This window comes from Anoplophora glabripennis, unplaced genomic scaffold, assembly GCF_000390285.2.
Source record: "Anoplophora glabripennis isolate ALB-LARVAE unplaced genomic scaffold, Agla_2.0 scaffold1031, whole genome shotgun sequence".
Classification (NCBI taxonomy): Eukaryota; Metazoa; Arthropoda; class Insecta; order Coleoptera; family Cerambycidae; genus Anoplophora; species Anoplophora glabripennis.
This window is the reverse complement of record NW_019417187.1, coordinates 35,785-59,425: the sequence shown is the minus strand read 5'-3', so window position 1 is coordinate 59,425 and position 23,641 is coordinate 35,785. Positions and strand designations below refer to the sequence as shown.

The window sequence follows — 23,641 nt, the reverse complement described above, 5'->3', positions numbered from 1 at the left end:
GAACAGATTAAGAAACGATATCAGGGAAAAATCGAAAGCGTTGTAATTTTTGTAGCTAATATGGAATGCTTATTTTCTCGTTTAAGTAATCACAAATCAGAAGAAGAAAAATTAAAGATCATAAAAGAGCGTCTTTTGGCAAAATATGTAGATTATATCATTTTACATGGAAAAGACATTAAGACAACATCTCAATTAGTTGAATATTGCAAACTGGTTGATGAAACCGATAGAATTAAAAGTAAATATGTATCTCCAACCAATATAAACTTTTTGGAACGTGATTTAGCTTATGTGGGCGAAAGTTCTTCTAGTAGCAGAACGTCAAGTGAGAGTATTGATAAGCATAACAGATATAATAGTAAAAATGCTAAAAATCAGGTTTCCAAAGTAAAATGTTGGAACTGTGATAAACCAAATCATACGTATTTACACTACGGAGAAAAGAAACTGTCGGAGTGGTTCAGTGGAATGAATCGTTTTATTTGGAACACATAACTGCAATTGTTTATTGATAAAACAAGAATTGTTATAAATGACTAATACAGAAATACAATATATCGAAAGTAGACGTGGCGTGTTTGAATGCTTGGAAAGAACTAACTAACTGGGTGGTCGGTCGGTCCTAGGTGCCCTCCGTACTTGCAGGTCAAGAAACTGTCCCTTCGGTTGTTTATTACTTTATTACTCTTTGGGTTGCTGAATATATTACATCTAGTCCATGCAATATCGTTAATATTCAACACCCTTCCTCGATGATGCATTGACTACGTTACACTTCATTCGTAACTCTTGCAATTTAATTTTGTTAAGTGGCTTTGTTAATAGGTCAGCCAGCATTATTTCAGTCGGACAATATTGTAAATCGATGATCTTCTTCTGCGTCAAATCCTTTACGTGATGAAACTTCGTGTCTATGTGCTTTGTCCTGTTGCTTAATTTATTATTTGCGACTAATTTTATACATCCTTGATTGTCCTCATATATTAAAGTCGCTTGAGTCTGTTCTTCTCCAAAATCTGATAAGAGTCGACGTAACCATACTGCCTCTTGACAAGCATCTGCCAGTGCTATATACTCTGCTTCAGTTGAAGACAGAGCAACACAAGTTTGCTTTCTACACATCCAACTAATGGGACTTCCGTTGAACTTAAAAATGTTCCCGCTGTTGGATTTACGGTTTGATTTGTCTTGTGCCCAATCTGAATCGGCGTATCCATATAAAAGTTTTATTTCGTCGGATGGATCTCCGAGCATTAGGGAAAGGTGCTTCGTTCCTTTTAAATAGCGAAGCGTTCTCTTTGATTCTATCCAATCTGCTTGGTTTGGATCTTTATTGTGTTGACTCAGAATTGTGACGGTAGCACTTATATCTGGCCTTGTGTGACATGCGATATATAAGAGTCCGCCTATTAATTGTTGATAGAGATTGTTGTCCATAAATTTTTCTTCTTCACTCCTTGATCTTAAGTATCCTGGATCCATTGGTATAGCTGATGGCTTTGCATCTGTCATGCCGAACTTTTGTAGAAGCATGTCGATATAGTGCGATTGATTAAGGTAATAAATGCCTTCATTATCTCTCTCTATTTTCATGCCCAAGTAATGATGCAAAATACCGAGATTAGATAAATTAAAATATACCTTGAGTTTATCGGCTATATCATTTATTATTTGCTCTTCCTTGCAAGCAATTATAAAATCATCCACGTATACTACAAGGTATATTGTCGTATTGGAAATCCTTTTAATATACAAGCAAGGGTCGGCTTCGCTCTGAATGAATCCAAAATCTTTTAGTGCTGTGCTGAGCGTGTCACTCCATGACTTAGCTGCCTGCTTTAATCCGTAAATGCTCTTTTCTAGCTTGCACACTTTATGGTCGTACTGCTGATTTTTATAACCTTCGGGCTGCTCCATAAATAATTCTTCTTTGAGCGTACTATTGAGGAAAGCTGTCTTTGCGTCGTAATGGTGCGTATGCATGCCTTTCATACCTGCGATCGACAGTAGCGTCAATAAGGTCTGATGTCTTACGACGGGCGCAAAAACCTCATCATAGTCCGAACCGAATTTTTGTGAAAACCCACGTGCGACGAGCCTTGCTTTATGACGGTTCACAGTGCCGTCCGGATTCCGCTTGGATTTGAACACCCACTTTGATTTTATGACATTTCGGTCCTTTGGCCGGTCAACTAATGTCCACGTTTTATTACTTTCTAAAGAAGCAATTTCATCGTTCATTGCACTAATCCAGCTGTCCTTGTCTGGTCTTGAAAGAGCTTCCTGTCTTGTTGTCGGGTCTTCGTGAATTGCTAGGTTAACTTTTCCCATATAGTAATCTGGTGGCACTCCTTTGTTCACTCTTTCCGATCTTCGAACTTCATTCTCTGGCGCTCGTTCTTGATGATCGTTATTAATTGACTCTTGATCTTGACATTCGGCATTAATATTTTCGCTTCCGTTGAAATTATCCTGAGTAATAATCACTTCACTCTCACTAATGCTGCAGTCTTTCGAGTCTTTTGCAATTTCGGCGAATATAACATCTTGGCTGATTCTTATTTTCGAAGTCTTAGTGTCGAGTAGTCGGTAAGCCTTTGATTCTTCTGAGTATCCCACGAAGATTAATTCTTCCGATTTGTTGTCTAATTTTAATCTTTTTTCTTTCGGGATGTGCATAAATGCTCGTGCTCCAAAAACTTGCAAATCTTTGACACTTGGCTTTTTAATGTGCCACTACTCGAACGGCGTGTTATCGATGACTCTCGATAGCAATCTATTTTGTAAGTAATTTGCGGTGTGAATCGCTTCTCCCCAATACTTGCGATCTAAATTTGCACTGATAAGCATGCATCTGACCATCTCTATGAGAGAGCGATTTTTCCGTTCTGCAATGCCATTTTGCTCGGGTGTATATGGAGCTGTATGCTGAGCTTGAATTCCTTCCTTTTTCATGAATGACGTTAATTCCGCGTTAACATATTCAAGTCCTCTATCTGATCGAATGATTTTTGGCTTCTTTCCAAAGGCTGTTTTTGTCATCTGGACAAATTCCTTGATTTTTACAGCGGCTTCGGATTTCCTCTCCAAAAGATATACGTGCGTATACCTGCTATAATCGTCGATTATAGTTAGGGCGTACTTCTTATTTCGAGGAGTGGGCGGGTTTATTGGCCCGCAGACATCTGTGTGCACTAGTTGTAAAATCTCGGTCGAGTTTTTACCTGCGTGCTTTGGAAAAGGTTTCCTCGTCTGCTTCCCCTTTACGCAGCACTCACAAAAATGATTGCTTATTTCGCACTCTTCTATCTTCATGTCGGTGACCATGTTCTTCTTCGCTAATAGTTTTATGGCGGTGATGTCTCGATGGCCAAATCTTTCGTGCCACCAGTGCTCGCAAAATGCTTTGTGTTTAAGCTGTACCGTTGTAAAAGCTTCATGCGTTCTTAGTTCGTACAATTCGGGTGATAAACGTGCTGTATCGTGAATATGCCCTTCCTTAATTATCTCGCACTGTCCCTTTTCTGAACAAAACTTCACATCATAACCGTCTTTGACCAACTGTTTTACTGACAAAAGGTTAGACGCCAGCTTCGGTACGTAGAGCACGTTCTGGGCCTGCAGTTTTACTACTTTATTGTTCACTGCACAGTTCAATGACACTAACCCGGAACCCAATACCTTTGCCGATCCTTCTTTATCCGCGAAGCGAACTATTCCTTTTATGGTTTCGTCGAGCGTCGTGAACAATTCCTTTGAATTTGCCATATGCGACGTGGCTCCTGAATCGACGATCCATGGATTTGATTTTTCTTCGACACTTTTTAGACATAATTCCGTGTCTACATATGTAACCACTTTACACAAGTCGATGCTTTCATTCACTGTTTTTGCAGAATCTTGTTTGCTCTGTTGCTTGGCTTTCCACTTGGCAAATTTTCGACATTCCGGCTTCAAGTGGCCTATTTTCTTGCAGAAGAAACACGTCGATTTATTCGACTTTTCTGAAGACTTATGTGACTGAAAATTTGCTTTCATCGCAGTTTCACTGTCGCCGCTATTTGCTTGGTTTTTCCGTCGCTTGTACTCATCCCTTAACTTGCTTTTGACAAATTCAAATGTAAAGTCTTTGTCTGGTCTGCTTTCAATTGCAGATATTAAAGGGTCGTATGAGTTAGGCAAACTTACAAGCAACATTGCAGCCTGCAATTTGTCTTTTAGTGGTTCTCCTAACGCCGCTAATTTATCCACAATGTCAGTGTACGTTGTTACGTGATTTTCCATATCTTCACCTTCAGCTAATCGCAGCGTGCATAAATTTTTCAACAAGAACACTACACTACTCAGCGATGCCTTTTGATGATAATCCTTTAGACGTGTCCAAGCATCCTTTGCACTTTCAGCGCCACGAATGTGACAAATCTGATTGTCTTCTATGTTTAATGCTATAGATGAGAGAGCTTGTTCGTCGTTGTCTTTCCATTGTTGGTTCACTGGATTCGGTGCATTCGATTTAATCACTTCCCACACTTTTTCTTTCTTGAGTAGCATTTCCATCTTGTAGCACCATACTGCGTAGTTTTCGTTGTTTAGTTTTTCAACTGTATATCGCGCACTTGTGCCTTGAGCCATTTTTAACTGTCACTGATTTCTTTTTATAATCAATATTTAATACTTGCTTTGAATTCCAAATATCCTGGGCCCATAACCTGTCGGAGTGGTTCAGTGGAATGAATCGTTTTATTTGGAACACATAACTGCAATTGTTTATTGATAAAACAAGAATTGTTATAAATGACTAATACAGAAATACAATATATCGAAAGTAGACGCGGCGTGTTTGAATGCTTGGAAAGAACTAACTAACTGGGTGGTCGGTCGGTCCTAGGTGCCCTCCGTACTTGCAGGTCAAGAAACTGTCCCTTCGGTTGTTTATTACTTTATTACTCTTTGGGTTACTAAATATATTACATGTAGTCTTATGCAATATCGTTCTTGCAGGTCAAGAAACTGTCCCTTCGGTTGTTTATTACTTTATTACTCTTTGGGTTACTAAATATATTACATGTAGTCTTATGCAATATCGTTCTTGCAGGTCAAGAAACTGTCCCTTCGGTTGTTTATTACTTTATTACTCTTTGGGTTACTGAATATATTACATGTAGTCTTATGCAATATCGTTAATATTCAACAGAAACATATTTTGTTATTCTTGTGGTTCGAAAGGCTTTAAGAAAAGTAACTTCAAATTGCAGAAAAAACTAGTTAATGAGGTAAAAAATATTGACCGATTTTTACCCACGAATAACAAAGGTAAAAGTCATAGTTTTGGTGATAGTAAAAATTCAAAATCTTATTCTCGTGTTTTTGTAAATAATAATTTAAGACGTAGTAAAATTAGTTTAAAATCTGGTTTTCAAAAATTTAGTTGTTCACCTAAAACAGATCTAAGTGATTGGAAAAAATGGTTAGACGCAGTTAAAAAATTTTTGGTAGGTAATGATAGTGACAATTCATTACCATTATTTGTAAATAAACCCTTAGATAATCGTCCATATATATCGATTTGTATGTTTGGTGAAACAATAACTTGTTTATTAGATAGTTAGGGGCAAATTCGTCTATAGTTGGTAAATTTGGGATCGAAACGTTAAATAAATTTAGGGTCAAAATAACGAAAAGCAAAAAGAACTTTGTAACGGTAGCGGACGGATCTAAACAAAAAATAACAGGCGAAGCACAAATTCCGATCAATATAGAGGGCCAATGTAAATTTTTAAAAGTTAGCATAGTTCCATCATTACAGTATTCTTTTATTTTAGGGGCTGATTTTTGTCAATTGTTTGAACTAGTCGTAGATTTTAAAAATAATTCCTGGAATATATTCAGTAATTTGTGTCGTAATACATTAAATGTAATGTCTGCGGAAACATTAAATGAAAATTTGGATAACAATAATAAACCAAAGTTCACTGAGAGTCAGACAAAAGAGATTAAAAAATTAATAAATCTGTTTAAATCATTGTCATCGGATAAAAAACTAGGTAGAACGCACAAACTAACGGCAACCATAGATACCGGAGATGCCGTCCCCATTAAAAGTCAACAATATCGTTTATCTCCGTATATGCTCAAACATTTACAGGAAAATTTAGATAAAATGCTTTCCCTAAAAGTAGTAGAACGTTCTTATAGTAGTTGGAATTCACTGGTTATTCTTGTTAAGAAGCCAGATAACACCTATCGTTTTTGTATAGACGCTACGTTAAATTCGGTAACTAAATAAGATTCATATCCATTACCTAGAGTAGATGACGTTCGAGATGCTAAATACATCTCATCTGTAGACCTTAAAAATGCGTTTTGGCAGCTGCCTCTCGATGAGTCGGTAAGGAAAAAACTGCATTTTCTGTAACGGGAAGAGATCATTTTACAGTCCTTCCGTTTGGATTGACAAATAGTGCGCAGATGCAGCAGAGACTGATGGATACTATTTTTGAACCTGAGTTAACACCTAAAGTTTTCGTATATTTAGACGATATAATTATTACGTCAAGTAGCTTCACGGAACATATCGATATATTAACGGAAGTTTATGAGCGATTATTAGATGCTAATTTAACAGTAAATTTTGAGAAATGTAAATTTTTTAAGAACTTATTAAAGTATCTAGGATATTTAGTTGATGCTAACGGCTTAAAAATAGATCCGGAAAAGGTACAAGCGATGGTAAATTACCCTAGGCCGAGAAACACTACGGAAATTAAAAGATTTGTATGTATGCTATCGTGGTATAGACGATTTTTACCCGGATGTAATACTTTACTAGCGCCTATTAATAATTTATTGAAAGGTAAAAAGAAAGGTCAATCAATTCGTTGGAACGAACAAGCGGAACGAGCTTTTTGTGAGATAAAATCTATTTTAATGTCTAAACCCGTGCTGGCGTCAGCTGATTTTTCAAAACCTTTTCAAATACAAACTGATGCGAGTCAAGTCGGACTTGCAGCGGTACTAATCCAAGAACAAGAAGGTGTAGAAAGAATTATTTCTTACGCTAGTAGAAGTTTAACTAAATCTGAACGTAATTATTCCGCTCACGATTTGGAATTAACAGCCGTATTGTTTGGCATAGAGAAATTCAGAGGTTTTGTTGAGGGCAGTCATTTTACTGTAATCACAGATCATGCTAATTTAAAATGGTTAAAAAATCTCGCTAACCCCTCAGGTAGATTAGCTAGATGGTTAGTCAAGTTAAGACAGTTTGATTTTGACATAGTTCATGTAAAGGGTAAGCAGAATGTAGTTCCAGATGCACTGTCGCGTTCGTTTCCCACTCCAAGTGAAGAAGCCTCACAGTCGTCACCAGGTGAGCTAGATGTAGACTTAGAAGGTCAGTTTTTGGAATATCCAAACCATGTTAATGTTCTCGGAGTCCATTTAGGCGATCTTGGTACCTAAAAATAAGAGATAATATAAATAAATTTCCTGATAAATATTCTAGTTCTGTTAGTTAAAAATGGTTACATATATAAATATACCGGGTCGCGTTTACTTAAAACAAACATATCAGAGTGGAAGTTAGTTGTTCCAAAAAAAACAAAGAATTGGGATAATCGCAAAAAATCATAATCCAAGTACTTCAGCGCATTTTGGGGTTTATAAAACGTTGCGGAAGATCATTATTGGCCTCAACTTAGGCAGCAGGTTTTACAATATATTAGATATTGTAAAGCTTGTGGGGAGCAAAAAATGCCTAACACTTCACCTTTTGGTTTAAAGGGAAATCAAAAAAGGGTTTCTTATCCTTTTCAGTTAGTCAGTGTAGACGTTTTAGGTCCATTACCGCGTTCTACGCATGGTTTTAGTTTTTTAGTCGTAGCTAATGACTTCTTTACCAAATACACTGTCATGAAACCTCTTAGACAGGCGACAGCCCAGGCGATAACTTAATTTTTAGAAAATGAGGTATTTTTAGTTTATGGTGTACCTCAGATCTTAGTACTAGATAACGCTCCAGCCCATACCGGTAAATTATTTAAGTCATTCATATATAAATATGAAATACAAAAGCTTTGGTTTAATTTCGCATATCACCCTCAATCAAATCCCACGGAAAGAGCAAACCGAGTAATCGGAAAAGCGATTCGAAGTTATATAAAATCCAATCACCGCGACTGGGATAAAAATATACAACAAATCGCTCATGCTATGAGAGTAGCAACGCACGAAAGCACTGGTTATACCCCAGTTTATTTAACGTTCGGGAGAAAAGTTCCAATTACAGGGAAATATTATGGAAACGCGAGTGAAAGACAAAATGATGTAGATCAAGGGGATAGAGAAAGTTATGCTCAAGAACTTGAAAATATACCAGAAGTTTACCGGGATGTACAGAAAAAATTAGATGAGGCTTATCGAAAAAACTGTCACTACTACAATCTCCGTAGGAGAAGTTTTGTGTTCGAAGAGGGACAGTTAGTTTGGAAACGAAATTTTGTAAAGTCAGATGCGACTAGACATTTTTCTGCAAAATTAGCACCGCGATATGTATTGTGTAGAATTCGTAAAGTATATAGCTTACGAGCTAGAAAATCTAGATAAGATAGGGGTATATTACATTAGTGACTTGAAACCGTATCTGGGAGATCGATATCTGATTAACAACAGATTAGCAATATAAATGTGCTTAGATATATTGTTTACCAAGAATATTTAACATATATTCTAGATTTTTTATCTTTGAATTTAGTACTTGAAAAATTATTTTATGCAAGCATTTTAATGTCTTTGATAAGTAAAATAATATAAAAAGCTACATACAATATACAGGCTGTCTACTGTAAGAGGGCCCCTTCTATGTATCTCGCTTAATATACGTCGCACGTCAAAAATCTTTATATGTTTTTGTTGCATTTTTTAAGGCCTTTATGCTCATAGAAACAAATTTGAGATCCATGGCCAACTTTGTGAGTAATCATAAAAAAACCGGAAAAGTACCGAAAGTTTAGGATCGTTTAAGTTTTTTATTTTAAGAGATAGAGAAAACTTATTTTAATAAAATTTCATGGCAAAATTGATATCTTTCACCTGGTGTAAACAGATTTTTTAACTATCGTATGTAAATTGCTGCGCCCTCTACACGGGCAAAAAAAAATTGTCATCGAAGTAGGCTATGGCCACAAAAAAATTGCTTGTTTTTTCCTCTTTCCTGCGATATACTACATGTCGCCTTCATCTTTTATATTTATTACAATTTTTATAATTTTGATATAAAAAAATATAAAAATGTTCGTATTGCTTGTTAATGTAGAAATTTGTTTTAAACATAACTACAAAAAAATTAATAAATATAATGTATTTCTTTTAAGCAAAATACAGATTTTCTTATTACTTTACTATAGTATTGGTTTTTGCATTAGAGAGAATTAAGCCTTCAACATTGTTCTTTCACAGAGAAAGTAGCTTACGCTAAATGTCGCAAGCTGTAAAAACAAATGTGTTACCCCTATGACCCCAGTAATGTAATCATTTGGCAAACTGTTTATTGTTATATGTAACTGTTGGCTTGAAAATTGTTATTTGAAAAACTATCATTTTGAAGGTGTTATAAAATAAAAAAGTGTATGTCATTTGAGGAAGAGGAAAGCTCTAAAAATTCTGTAAGTAGTTACAGAGAAAAAAGTGCCTCTTATAATGCGACATTCCTGATCAGACGAATTTAATTTTGTAACAAAGAATATTTTTATAAGAATATTAATTATTATAATAAAAAACTGGTACATATTTACGCATTAATTTTCGATAGCGATAACAAGGTACCTACATTTTACGTTTGAATTGAGGTGCTCTTAATTCTCAAAACATTAATTTAATTGATTCAATTGTTATTAGTTCAATAGTAAAAATAAGTAGTGCTAAATTATAAACAATTTTTATTTAAATTTAGATCAGAAAAGGTAATCTTAAAACTAAAAAATTCAAAAATATTTAATTTAACAGCTAATACTAGTATAACTAACACATACAAATAATAATAATTTAAGTAAGATGCTCAAACAGGCCACCTCGATTTCTGACGCATAGTCGGACCCTCCTTGGTACAGCATTTATTACGTTTCTTAGGATTTCAGGAGGCACCGAGGCACAAGCTTCTCTTACTTTTAACTTTAGATCTTCCACAGTTTCAGGTATACTATGGAAGACTTTATCTTTTATATAACCCCAAAAGAAAAAGTCAAGGGGTGACAAATCCGGAGAACGGGCTGGCCATTCAATGGGTCCATGTGTACCCAACCAGCGTCCTGGAAATTGTTGATGAAGGTAATTCTGAGCAATTTCCGAATTGTGTGGCGGTGCTCCATCTTGCTGAAAATAAATAAAGTTTTGTCTATTTTCGAGTGGCAAATCATCTAACAACTCGCTAAATTCATTTTCCAAGAATCTGCGATATCTGGCACCCGTCAGTTTACCATCATAGAAGTAAGGTCCTATGATTTTGGTATCAAGAATTCCTACCCAAACGTTTATTGAAAACCTCTGTTGAAATGCGGTTTCTCTGTGCCAATGTAAATTACCATTAGTCCATTTGAAGTGAATATTTCTATTAAAAAATCCATTATTAGAGAAGTTTGACTCATCTGACCACAGAATTCTTCTGCATATAAAAGGATCTTCCCTCCTTCTTTCTTGTAACCACCTACAGAATCTTAATCTCCTCGGTTTATCTGCCTCTCTCAAGTGATGCACTTTTTTCACCTTATAACATCTGAAACCATTTTTTCGCAATATTCTTCTTGCACTATCCTTCTTTACATTGCAGTTTACTGCAATTTCTCTCAAAGATGTATCAGTGTTTTGTTCATTTTTCCTATTCACATAATTTAAAATTCTGTTAGCATTACCTATGTTATTAACAACATTAGCTGATTTTATTCCCCTGTCCTTCTTAAAAGATCCATATCTTCGAAGGTTTTCTCGTAATTTTGAAAAAGTTCTTCTGTTGGGTTGGGCGGCATTTGGGAATTTATTTCTATATTCCGCCAGTGCTTGAGCAGAATTGAAATTGTATTGACAATACAACACAAACATATTATACTTCTCAATATTTGAAAATACCATTTTTATTAAAAATTATAGTTTTTTAAATAACAATTACAACAACAATTTTCAAACCAACAGATGACAACAATAAACAATTTGTCAAATGTTGACATTACTGGTCATAGCTTGCTACACTTAGCAAGCTGCTTTATCCGTGCAAAAACAATGTTTAAGGCTCAGTTCTCTCTAATGTAAAAACCAATAGTATAATAATGTAATAAGAAACTTTGTATTTTTCTTAAAAGAAGTACATTATATTTTTTTTTTTTTTTTATATTTGACGTGTTTAAAACAATTTATACATTAACTTAAACATCACGAAAATGTTTATATTTTTTACATCAAAATTATAAAAAATGTAATAAATGTAAAAGATAAATGGGACATGTAGTATATCGCATTAAAGAAGAAAAAACAAGCAATTTTTTTGTGGCCATAGCCGACTTCGATAACAATTTTTTTTTTGTCCGTGTAGAGGGCGCAGCAATTTACATACGATAGTTCTAAAATCTGTTTATACCAGGTGAAAGATATCAATTTTGCCATGAAATTTTATTAAAATAAGTTTTCTCTATCTCTTAAAATAAAAAAGTTAAACGACCCTAAACTTTCGGTACTTTTCCTGTTTTTTTATGATTACTCACAAAGTGAGTGATGGATCTCAAATTTGTTTCTACAGGCATAAAGGCCTCAAAAAATGTAACAAAAAATATATAAAGATTTTTGACGTGCGTCGTATATTAAGCGAGATACATAGGAGTGGCCCTCTTATAGTAGACAGCCTGTATTCTTTTGGTTAAAATTTTGATGTATTAGTGATTTTTAGAAAAGATATTTTTGGATCACTCTGTATTTGTGAGATATTTGGTATTATGTGAGCATCACGAAAGTTCACATAAGTCAGAGTTGAAAAAACTGCCTAAAGTTTTTTGAAATGAAAAAGCTACCGTTAAATCATTCCTAGATAGATTTTTGGTAGAGGGGATAAAATTTTGTACAGATAGTTGTAAAGTAATGTAGTTAGTTTTGGCCAAAACACTAGCAAAACAATAGCAAAATGCTAGCGAAACACTAGTGAGATTAAGTTAGATTAAGAAATAAGTAAGATTTAGATATCACACAAGTGGTAGTAAAAGGAAATTTTGGTATATTTACGGGCAACACTCTGTATATAGTACTATTAAGATAAGTTGTATATAGTAGAGATAATTATTATGCATTAAGGCTTGCTTTTGTAGGTAATACACCAAAAAATTTTCAAATTAGTTTCATCGAGAATTTTTTGTACTGTTGATTTAAGTTCTTTGCGAAAAGCACTTGGATAGATGCTTAAATTGATAGTATTTAAAGTTAAGGATATGGTTCGCTTACCTCTGGTGGTGAATGGATGCTTGAGTTAACGCAACTTCGACCATCCTTAATTAGTTTAACGGTTAGTTGTAAGATTTTTGACTTGTTACGATTATGTCGTACTGCGTAAGTTGAGCTGAGAGGCTTACGTCTTGCAGGGATGGTTCGGCTGCGGACTGGTTACCTTTAATGGTGAGACTGGATCCGAGGGGGTGAGTTTTGCCGTTTGTTAAAGTCGAGGCTTTGCAACGCTATCATGCGATTCATATACTGTGTGCATTTTGACGGTTTAGTTATCAGCCTGCGGGGTGATTCATCGTGTTGGACATAAGAGTACCCTCATAGCGGATTTTTTGTTTTTTGGTTAACCCAAAATTTAGCGGATCACCGGCTATATATGGTGTTGGGGTGTCATCCTACATCTCGAGAGATGATTTAAATCACTCTCAACTTCTTAATAGGATTTTCCTCTTTAACTTCTTCTATTTCTTCGCGATGCGTTAGTGTGGGGGGCAGCGGCTTTCAATCTGCTGTTGATTCTCTTCGTCGTGGCTATGTATTTTGTAGCCAGGGTCACTCACGAGGCTTTCCTAGCGCCTAGGAAAAGCGCAAATTGATCCTGTGAGCGGACATACAACAACTAAGTTTCCCACATGGCGAGAGTTCGGTAGTAGGTTTGGGGTAGCGGCCGTCTATACAATCGAATCCATTCATCTTTTTCTCTTTCCATTAGTTTAAGTAGGTTAAGTATTGCGAACCATTTGTTTATGAGTTAGTATCGTTCGACATAAACAATTGGATAGTTCGGAAAATTTCATCCTACAAATAAAAAATTTTAGTCATTTATTTAATAACATTTTTAAAATAAAATATATTGTATACTTATATTGCGGCAAATATTTCTTCATACTTTGATAAATCATTATTAGCTTATTTGTTTACTTACCATCAATAATTATTAGTAACAGCTCAATTAAAAAATAATAACCTATGGGCAATTATGTTTATCCTTTGGTGTGGAGCAGTATAACATACACACTTGTTTGTTATATCATTTTACTCTGTATGCACCAGTCCAGAACAAGTCCAATTAGATGACCGTGGTTATTAATAACACCTTTTGTAATATCGGCTATCATCGGCTTGTAATCACAGTTGCCTATGTGTCTACCGCGGGATTTTAAAAATAAATCGAGGCCAGAGCGGAAATGAAAATTGGTATTACTGTTATACAGTTATCATATAAAATTAGGTGGAGGAAGTTCTCCGACAATTTAACTCGAACCACTGTCTGGCAAAATTCCACGCTATACATATAGAGCACATTTTTTCACATTGTCAGATAAAAATTGTGCAGCAAACATCGTGCAAAAGGTATGAATTTATATTAATTTAGATGTGTTAAAATTTTAAGCATTTTGTAAGGAATTTTAAATAGATTATAAAACCACGTGTTAAATTTTTATATACTAATTAGGACTGTTCTTTTAATTATTTTAGCTTTGCCAGTTATCTAGTTAGTTATTTATTTATTAATAAATAAAGAGTAAAGAAAAGGAAAATTATATAGAGTTACCGAATGCAGATTCGAATAACTAGATTAAGAATAATTTGGAGTAGGGATGATGTAAGAAGTAGAATTGTAATTGTAATTGGTTCTTTTAACTAACTTTTCTCTGACTGGTCCAATAGACCTTCATCTACTTAGTGGGTGTGCCAAATGAGAGACTAATCGAACATGAATTAAATATTATTTAAATAAAAAAATTAAAAAAAAATGAACTTCGACAAGCTGTAACTTGCAAACAATTGACAATTCGAAAAAAATATTCATTACATACTGCTATTGTTTTAATCCATAGAATCACCTCCCGGAGTTTCCTGACGGAGTTTCAACACAACATGTATTTCCCTGCAGCTGCACACGCTAAACTTTATTAACGATTTTTGTTACTTCGGCTTGTGGAAATCGGCAGATTATATTTTTCCCGTTGTCCTTGAATTATTTCCTTCAAAATAAAAAAAATCGACCGCGCTCGAGAATGTCGAGGTGACGTTTTTTTTGCAACTCTGTGACCTTCCGACTGCCTTACGTCATGCTCAAATCGTCAGATTATTGATATGCACACTTTTCAGCATGTAAATAATCGATCATATCTTAATTTGACGCGCTCGAGTATTTCCAACTATCGATTTTTTTTACTATTCTGATTGGCTGCCCTACACGCGCGGCCTTATATAGAGGACTTAGATATGGTGGAGGTACTCAACAGGGTGCAAGGTATCCCCCATATGTTAATCTGCCGCGCTTGAGTAACTCCCAAAATCCCCTCTTGGGCTCCCCTACTATAACCCTTGTAACATTCTGAAACCTCTGAAACGTTTAATAGGCCACTTATCGTGAAGCACCCTGTATACATATAGAAAATATAGGTATATCTACCTTTATAAATATTTGCCCGACAATATTTTTTTGCAGTAAATAAATAAAGAAAAATAGTAAAAGTATATTAATTAAATGTACTTTACAAAAAATTAATATTTAATTGTGTAGTTATAAGATGTTCAAATAATTTTTGTAGAACTAAACGTTTGGTATATTATAAAAAAAACTCTTATCCAGTTTTTTAATATTATAATTTATAAATATACCGTGCTTTTGTTGTAGACCGAAGGGCTACTATGCAAATGAACGAAACAAAATTGAAATTTGCGTTTTATACCACTTTATATATTTATGTGAAGCCTTCAGCCAATCAGATGTCAGTATTTCGTTCCTCGCAAAGTCGTGGACCAATCAGAATCGAGCATCGAAACCCTCAGTTTACTTTTGCTGTTTTTGATGAAATCTTCTAGAAAGTTCTAGAAAGATGATGAAATCTGATGAAATATTGCAAAGCATGATGTCGCGATTGCAAAATACGCAATAGTTTAGGGAAATTCACCCTTAAGGACCTAAAATTTCTAGATAAAAGGGATGGTTTTTCAGGGATGAAATCAGTTTATCGCCGAAGTTCAACAGTTCAATACTAAGTTTACAACCAAGTTCTTCTCAAACAAATTACAAGTTAGTCTTCATCCGCAAGTACGGGGAATAAAGTGAAATAAATCTACGAAGTGATATTCCGATTTCTTACCTGCCTTCGACATACAAAGTCCGCCGGAACCTAAGTGCTCGTAAAATTGTCTAATTACCTTCAGTAATTAAAGAGTTGAATCGGAACTCAAACCGACAAAGTTTAGTAGTGCATTTTTTCGGAAAAGCTGAAAGGGATATACAGATAATTACTTAAAAAAGTGGTCACTACTATAACAACAGGAAATACTCATACGAGCCAAAACTGTTGTAAAAGCAAAGCACGAGCGTTGACACGGCGCTCCAACGCGAGGCTCGAGTCGAATCGAAAACGAGACGAACTGGATTGAGGATGACCTCTAATCCACCGCAGTAGAAGTAAGCAGTAGATGGAAGGAAGATGGAGAAGGACCCGCGTCCTTTTAAAACGTACCAAGTACAGCCCCACACAGCACAGTGACATTCGTAGGATGTACTGAGGATAACTTTTCAGGATATATATAGGATATCCTCGGATAGGTACACGATCACCTCAGGATGTACCAGGGATATCCAAATGGAACCTCCCCGGCTTTGCGTGTGACGTCCTGAGGACATCCGCCTGGCTATATACAGGACATTGTCAGGTTATCAGTGGATCAAATGAGGACAACCTAGGCTTTACTGTTGATGTCCTCAGGACATCAGCCGGGCTATTATCAGGTTATCAGTGGATCAAATGAGGACAACGTAGGCTTTACTGTTGATGTCCTCAGGACATTAGCTGGGCTATATACAGCACATTTTTAGTACTTATTGGGCTAATAAAAAAAATTACAGGGTGGTATTAAATATTTCTATAGATCAAATACGTACCTAATTTCCAAAACATTTGCTTGCCATTTCCACTCCATCTAATATTTTTTATTAAAAAAAAATATTGACAAAAAAATGAAAAGGGAAATCTGATCATTTATCTATTCGGTTATAATACGAGATTTGATTTCTTTGAATACCACTGGAATAAAAATTAACAATACAATATTTTGGATCTGTCGATTAGATTCGTCATAAATACGTAAAGGGTAGTTTTAAAATTCTCTTTTCATGAGATTTAAAGACATTTTACATTTTTCTGCAAGAAGTATTCCATCGTTGATACACGTATGTATTTTTTAAACATTTTACTCACCCACTTACTAAAATCTGACGAGAAAATTCTGTAACATAGCCACCGGCAGATATTTTTCTGTTTAAGACAACAACTACTACAGACAAGACTACATACAAGTTTTCAGAAACATCTCCAAATTATTTAGATATACACATCAACGGTTCATATTATTCATAAAACTGGTTTGAGGCATTTTTTTAAACTGGAACAAATAAGACCTAAAGTACTTCATGAGAATAAAATATAAACTTTAATAGCACTTATTTTTAAACTGAGTTCTTGAATAAAAAAATAAAATTGAACTGAATTTTTTTATTCATTGCACATTATAAATATAAACTTAAAAAGCAAATTTCACATGTACTTATATATATATAATCAACTCTTTCTATGATACATATAACCAACTTTTTTATTACAGAATATAAACAAAGTTATATACACAACTAAGTTATTATTTGTATTATATGTATAACTATTCCTTATGTGCTGTTGATCTGGTCTCTTTTTATAGTCTCTCATTTGCATGCCGCGACATGTTTTAATGCCCTCCCCATTATCTTTTTCTGGGCAATTTTTTGTGCAATGTGCTTGTGAAATTCCAGCTGTAAATTTGTAGAAAAAGTATGTTAATAATACATTTACATTGTAGACGAGTGACAAAACAAAAATTTTCATTAAATACATTTAACGAGACTATTCTAATTTCATGAACTATGGATTATAATCTGTTGATATTAAATTTAATTCTAATATTCTAATAGATAATACGTAATTCTGCCTACGATTTATAATGTAATCCTTATAACTCACAATGTTGGTACAAATATTACAGACAGAGAACTATAATAAATTAATTAAATTTATGGGATACAATCCTTTGTCAGAACACCTATATACAACACATTCAAAACTAAAAATTATAGATTTGAACATATTATGTAGATTTGGTGATACCACTTATACACATCTATTACAAATAGTGATAAAAACTATTCTAATTTTTGAATGGTATTAGGCTCTATATAAAAAATATTTGAAAACATGTTTTTTTAATGCGTTCTTTAGGCATTATATAATTATTGCATGATACAAACAGTAAGAACAAAATTAGTTAATACTATATACGATTCTAACCTATATGTTTATTCTATGATATTAATACCTTAATACCAAAGGTAATTTAAATACTTACTTCTGCCAGCAGGTGGTTGATGCACGTCACTTAACTATTTTAACAAGCTTTAAATTTCATTTTCCACTTTTCAAATTAATAAAAACGTCATTGAGTCACGCACTTATAAAACAAAGAAACACAGAAAATGGCGAGATACGGGTCATGTCGTCAATATGTCATACTGCGCATGCACCATGCACTGTGCAAAGCCAAGAACCATCCCAGGATGGGATCACTCTAGAATTTGCCTAGGATATCCCAAAATTGGAGATTGTTCGGCTTTTAACAACTTCATAGAATATTTCCAGGACATCCTGTTTGGATTTACCTGGGATATCCCCAACTGGGATATTGATAGGATCTACTTGTCTTATTTAAATATCATCAGGATATCCTGAGGAGTGAGATCCCCGATTAGGATATATAGGACTAAATGAGGATATCCCAGGGACGTCATGTGCTGTGTGGGGCAGATTACAAAGATGAAGGACTTTACTTACCCGGATGACTGCCCATGAAGTCCTCGTCTCCATGGCCCAGGCCATGATTACCCGGCAGAGTTTGTATCCTCAGTACAGACCCTCCCCCAAGTATATTAAGAGACTTGCGGAGAAATGGAAGGTCCACCGCAAGCTCTTCCACGTTTCCCCCAAGGTCGATAAATTTGTGGAAGTACACATCGGAGGATGAGGAGTGGTTTGTAACCAAACACGAACCCTTGCCTCATTCCCGAGTGATCATCCTGCAAGATATCCTCCTTCGTCCCGCCACGGCTTCGGCCACAGATATTAGACAACAACCCGCGGAAGTTGTCCCCGCGAGTTTCGAATCTCCTCCCCCCCAAATCGTCCCACGTCATCCGTTGGCCGATTTAACCAACCGGGATCCCTCTGCATGGGATATGCCCGGTTTATAGACCTTTAACCCCAAAAGGCCACTCACCCCGATCATGACTCCTGATTATCACTCCCGATTTTGACCCCGATTTTGACAACCCGATTATGACTACCCGGATATAACAACCCCAATGAAGACGTCTATACATATAGATGACATACGCCCTGCACCACTAGGAAACTTAGACGAAGATGCCCAGTCCGAATACTCTACAAGTTCCTCAACTGGACCTCTAGGCAGTGGTAGCTCCCGTAGTCGCCAGTCAGAAGCCAAGGATCACACAGGGTTGAAATCCGCTAGTTTGGATGGACTTCCTGCCGATAGCGACGCTTCCCGATCCCAGAGCCTGATATCCTACCAGGACGCTATAGCTTCGGTTGTACCTCTTCGGAGTAAGAAGAAACGTTCGCGAATGGTAATCATCGATAAGGATTAGGTAATATACATGTAGCGGTATATTACGTCAAATTCAAGTCAATTAGTAACGTCGGAACGTAAATTAGTCAAATATTTTGTATAAATTTTTAGAAAGATCGGTGAAAATTACCGTTTCTCGCAAAGTCGTGGACCAATCAGAATCGAGCATCGAAACCCTCAGTTTACTTTTGCTGTTTTTGATGAAATCTTCTAGAAAGTTCTAGAAAGATAATGAAATCTGATGAAATATTGCAAAGCATAATGTCACGATTGCAAAATACGCAATAGTTTAGGGAAATTCACCCTTAAGGACCTAAAATTTCTAGATAAAAGGGATGGTTTTTCAGGGATGAAATCAGCAAGCGAGCAGCCAAACTGTGCGGACGTAGTTTGTGCAGTGCAGCAGTGAGTGTCAGTGCGAGGAACAGTGCAGTGGGAGCCCCACAAAACCTGTCTTTTACAAGACAAGTAATATTCTGCCTTTATTAAGGCAATCTATAGAAATATTTTGGCAATTTTATATTGCAAAATTTCTACTAACGACCGACGTTATCTCAGCCTAGGCAGAGAGACCGCCGGCATTTATTTTTCAGATTCGGGTGCCGGAGAGGAGGGCACTATGTCGAGATCTCCGACCCCCATAGAGAGCGAACGCTCGAGTGGCAGCGAAGCCGGCGATAGCAGGCCTAGCACTCCCGGGTCGGTCGTGGAGACAACTAGCCGTGAGAGTGAGCTGGCAGCAGAGAATGCCAGACTACGGCAAATGATCGACGACCTCAGAGATGAGCTGAGGCAACAGAGGAAGGCGTTCGACGACCTTGAAAAGAGGTCTCGAGAACAGCACGCCGAGCTGTTAAACGCCCTCAAGGGACAACAGACCCCAAAAGGGGTAAAGCGAGGTAAGCCAGGGACCTCGTCGGGTTCCGAGGAGGAGCCCTGCAAGGCTAAAAAGAAGCCATCAAAAGAGAACGAAGCACCTGTCGCCGAACAGGCGAAGGTCCCAGCGACGACATCAGAGCGCGCGGCCCCTGCCGAGAAAGCCGAGAGGATACCGCCTGTCATCCTTCGCAAGAAGGAGCAGTGGACTGAGGTCAGCAGGAGTCTGACCAACAGAAAAATAAATTACACCAGGGCCAGGTTAACGGGTGAAGGCATCGCCATTCACCCGCAAACGCCTGACGATTATCGATGCCTCACGCGTGTCCTCGCCGATGAAGGGAAGGAATTTCACACCTTCTCTCTCCCAAGCGAGCGGCTGCTGAGGGCCGTGATCAGAGGGCTACCAGACGGAATTTCCAACGAGGAAATTCGGTCTGATCTCGAAGTACAGGGCTTCAAAATAACATCTGTTTTCATAATGAAGAGCCGTAGGAACAAGGCCCCCATCCCTCTAGTACTTGTACAAGTCCCCCAGGAGCAAGAGGACCTGCTCAAGGTGACAAGATGCTACCACCTAGTCGTCAGGGTGGAATCGCAGAGGGCGAGAACCGAGCCGACGCAGTGCCATCGCTGCCAATGCTTCGGTCACGCGCAGAGCCGTTGCACCGCAGCTGTCAAGTGTGTGAAATGCGGCGAAGGTCACCACTCGGCAGACTGCACTAAGAAGCGCGAGATCCCGGCAAAGTGCGCCAACTGCGGTGGCGAACATCCTGCCAGCTACCGCGGATGGCCTAGCTTCCCTAAGAAGACGACAGGGAGCAAAAAGCAGCAGCGCAAAGAAGACTCCCAAGCCGACAAAACACAGGCTAAGTTGGCACACCCCCGAAGGTGACTGCGGCGAAGAGCTTCGCCGACGCCGCCAGACCAAAGCAGGCCCCCGCCGCGGCACACAAGGGGTTGCCCCAAAACCGACAGGAGTGCGGAACCTGCAAATGTGGCCAGCATGCTGGCACAGATGCGGGAGATGTACGCCGCCATGTCGGCTTTTTTCAGTAAAATGCCATCTCTGTTACAGGAGTACATGGACCCTCCGACTAGTGTGCAGTCTCTCAGAATTGCTTCCTGGAATGTCGACGGATTCCGGGGGCGCAAAATCGAACTCAAGGAGCTCTTGCCCCGTCTAGACGTGGACGTGATGGCGATACAAGAGACCAAAGTAGAGGACGCACACACTGTTAGGATTCCTGGCTACCTAGTGTATCGCAGGGACCTAAACAGACACGGAGGAGGCGTGGCCCTGCTAGTAAAATGAGGTATAGATCAGCATATGTTGCAGGTTCCTCAGCTAGTGACCTGTTATCAGCCCCCACAGCTCCCGCACACCGATTACGATTTACGCGCGGTCCTGGAGACGTGGCCCCAAACCGTAGCCATCGGGGACTTTAACGCGAAATCGCCCGAATGGCACAGCACGACCACCACCACGCGTGGCAGGGTGCTTTTGCAATTCTTGCAGAACCACGAGGACGTTGCAGCGTACGGACCCGATGGACCGACGTACTACGGTGCAGTTGGAAGACCAGACGTGTTGGATATCGCTTTGCTCAGGGCAATACCGATGGACGCCGATCTGGCGACGCACTACGAGGGGGCGACGAACCATGCCCCCATTCTCCTAACCTTAGGAGACGAGCGTCGCGGCGAGGACACCGTTGCCAAGCGGCGGACCGACTGGGGCCTATTCCGCGCAGAAATGCAACGAATATGCGCACCCATTCCGGTCATCCGCGACGCGGCGGACCTCGAGGCTGCCATCGCGAGCCTTGAGACGGATATCCACACCGCCTTGGAAGCCAGCACCACGGAGACGACGGAGAGAAGGATAGCGAACTATGCAGGTGAGTTACCTCTTATGTTGCAGGACCTAATCAGGGAAAGACGTGCGGCGAAAAGAAGAGCCACGAGGACAGCACACCCCCGGGATAAGCAGACGTTAAACCAGCTGAACCGGAGGGTAAAAGCGGCCCTAGAGGAGCACTACCAGGACTCGTGGCAACGACATCTGGAGTCACTAAACCCCGAAGACCGCAGCCTGTGGACGATGCAACGGGCGCTGAGGACCACCCGGAAGCCTATGCCTCCCATTCACGGAGAGAACGGGATCGTCTACACCAGGTATGAAAAGGCCGAGGCATTCGCCGACAGCCTTGAATTACAGTGTAGGGAAAACCTTCTCGACGACGAAGACGAGGACCACGCCGACGAGGTGGAACGACGCGTACGGCGCTACAGACGCCAACCCGACAGGGACGACATTAGGCCCGCGACACCCGAGGAGGTGAGGGACATCCTGCGGCGTCTTAACCCCCGCAAGGCACCCGGATGTGACCCGATCGGAAACCGAATACTCAGAACGCTCCCCCACAAGAGAGTTATGGCGCTGTTCAACATCGTCAACGCCATCCTGAAACTGCGAAGATTCCCCGCCAGGTGGAAGAAAGCCGACGTCATCTTCTTCCCGAAGAATCTAACCTTTGCTGCCAGTTACAGGCCCATCAGTCTCCTGCCGATGATGAGCAAGGTAGCGGAGAGGATTATCCTGACCAGACTGCGTGAGAGCTCGGAAGAATTGCGAGTCATCCCCGACGAACAATTCGCCTACCGCAGCGGACACTCAACGGAGCAGCAGATTCTCAGGTTAGTAGAACATCTGTCCGCAGGTTTCAACAACCGAGAATCCACCGTGGCAGTCTTCCTGGACGTCGCCAAGGCCTTCGACAGGGTCTGGCACGCTGTTAAAAGTTTGTAAATTCTTTTTGTCAAAATTTACTGGCGCCTGACGAACAGTTAATTTTATGAAATTAAAACATATAAGAGATCCTACAGGCGTAATACGCGCCGCGGCCGACCCTAAAAAACCTCCTCGAGACGCTTCTCCAGCAGGAAAAGCACCCAACATCTACGAATCGCACGACCCTGCTCAAAAAATCCGTCCGTCTTGTTATAGGGATCCAGAACGCGACTGTCACCCGCGATTCTAACCGAAAGACAAAGGCCCGTCGTTGATAATGGAAGGTTCCATTTCAACCGACTAATTGATCATCGCTTGAGGCACATGGAGGCAGGCAATTTGTTACCCATTGAACTGTTGGTGAGGTGTTTTTGTGTTGGCCAGAGACTTAACCGACATATCACTCCGTTCTGTAAAACCTTTCTATTTTTTCCAGTCATCAATAGTTTAAATAAATATTTATTAGCGTAACTTACCATTTTAAATTAATTCCTAATATAAAGTAGAGTTGTAAATAAATTGCAAGTCTAACTAACTTCTATATCTTGAATAGATGTATTTCAATTTTTGTTTCTTTTTTTATCAAGTGCTTAAAGTAATGTAGTACTAGTGGTATATCACCTGGCGCCACAAGTGACCAGCAGAGATATAGGTTTCCGATCTTACTGACAGCGATCCCCCCTTAACCCCTGAGTTAGCTGGAGCAGTGACTATAACAAGAATTGTTATAGTCACTAGCTGGAGCTAATTTTGAACTTCCAAGGAATTGCCAATTATTCCATAGGTGGAAACCTA

General features: G+C 38.4%; 1 protein-coding gene and 1 long non-coding RNA gene across 2 annotated transcripts; one reads left to right on the top strand and one right to left on the bottom strand.

The window, feature by feature from the left end:
* Positions 1 to 17,196: 17,196 nt before the first annotated feature.
* Positions 17,197 to 18,126, bottom strand: LOC111692193. The gene is made up of 2 exons (XR_002763169.1): positions 17,881 to 18,126; positions 17,197 to 17,290 (listed from the first exon to the last, which is right to left on the bottom strand). It is a non-coding gene; the product is annotated as an uncharacterized LOC111692193 (long non-coding RNA).
* A 763-nt stretch (positions 18,127 to 18,889) lies between these two features.
* On the top strand, positions 18,890 to 20,947 carry LOC108913064. Its single transcript, XM_018718530.1, has 2 exons — positions 18,890 to 19,151; positions 19,770 to 20,947. Exons 1-2 carry the CDS (start codon positions 18,890 to 18,892, stop codon positions 20,945 to 20,947), a joined length of 1,440 nt encoding a protein of 479 aa, XP_018574046.1.
* The last annotated feature ends 2,694 nt before the right edge of the window (positions 20,948 to 23,641 follow it).

Bases quoted from the DNA above. Each gene is read 5' to 3' on its own strand.
- LOC108913064 (XM_018718530.1), top strand. From the start codon at position 18,890: ATGAAGACGTCTATACATATAGATGACATACGCCCTGCACCACTAGGA. The intron at 19,152-19,769 runs GTAAGAAGAAAC...TTTATTTTTCAG, and splicing joins TTCGGTTGTACCTCTTCGGA to ATTCGGGTGCCGGAGAGGAG.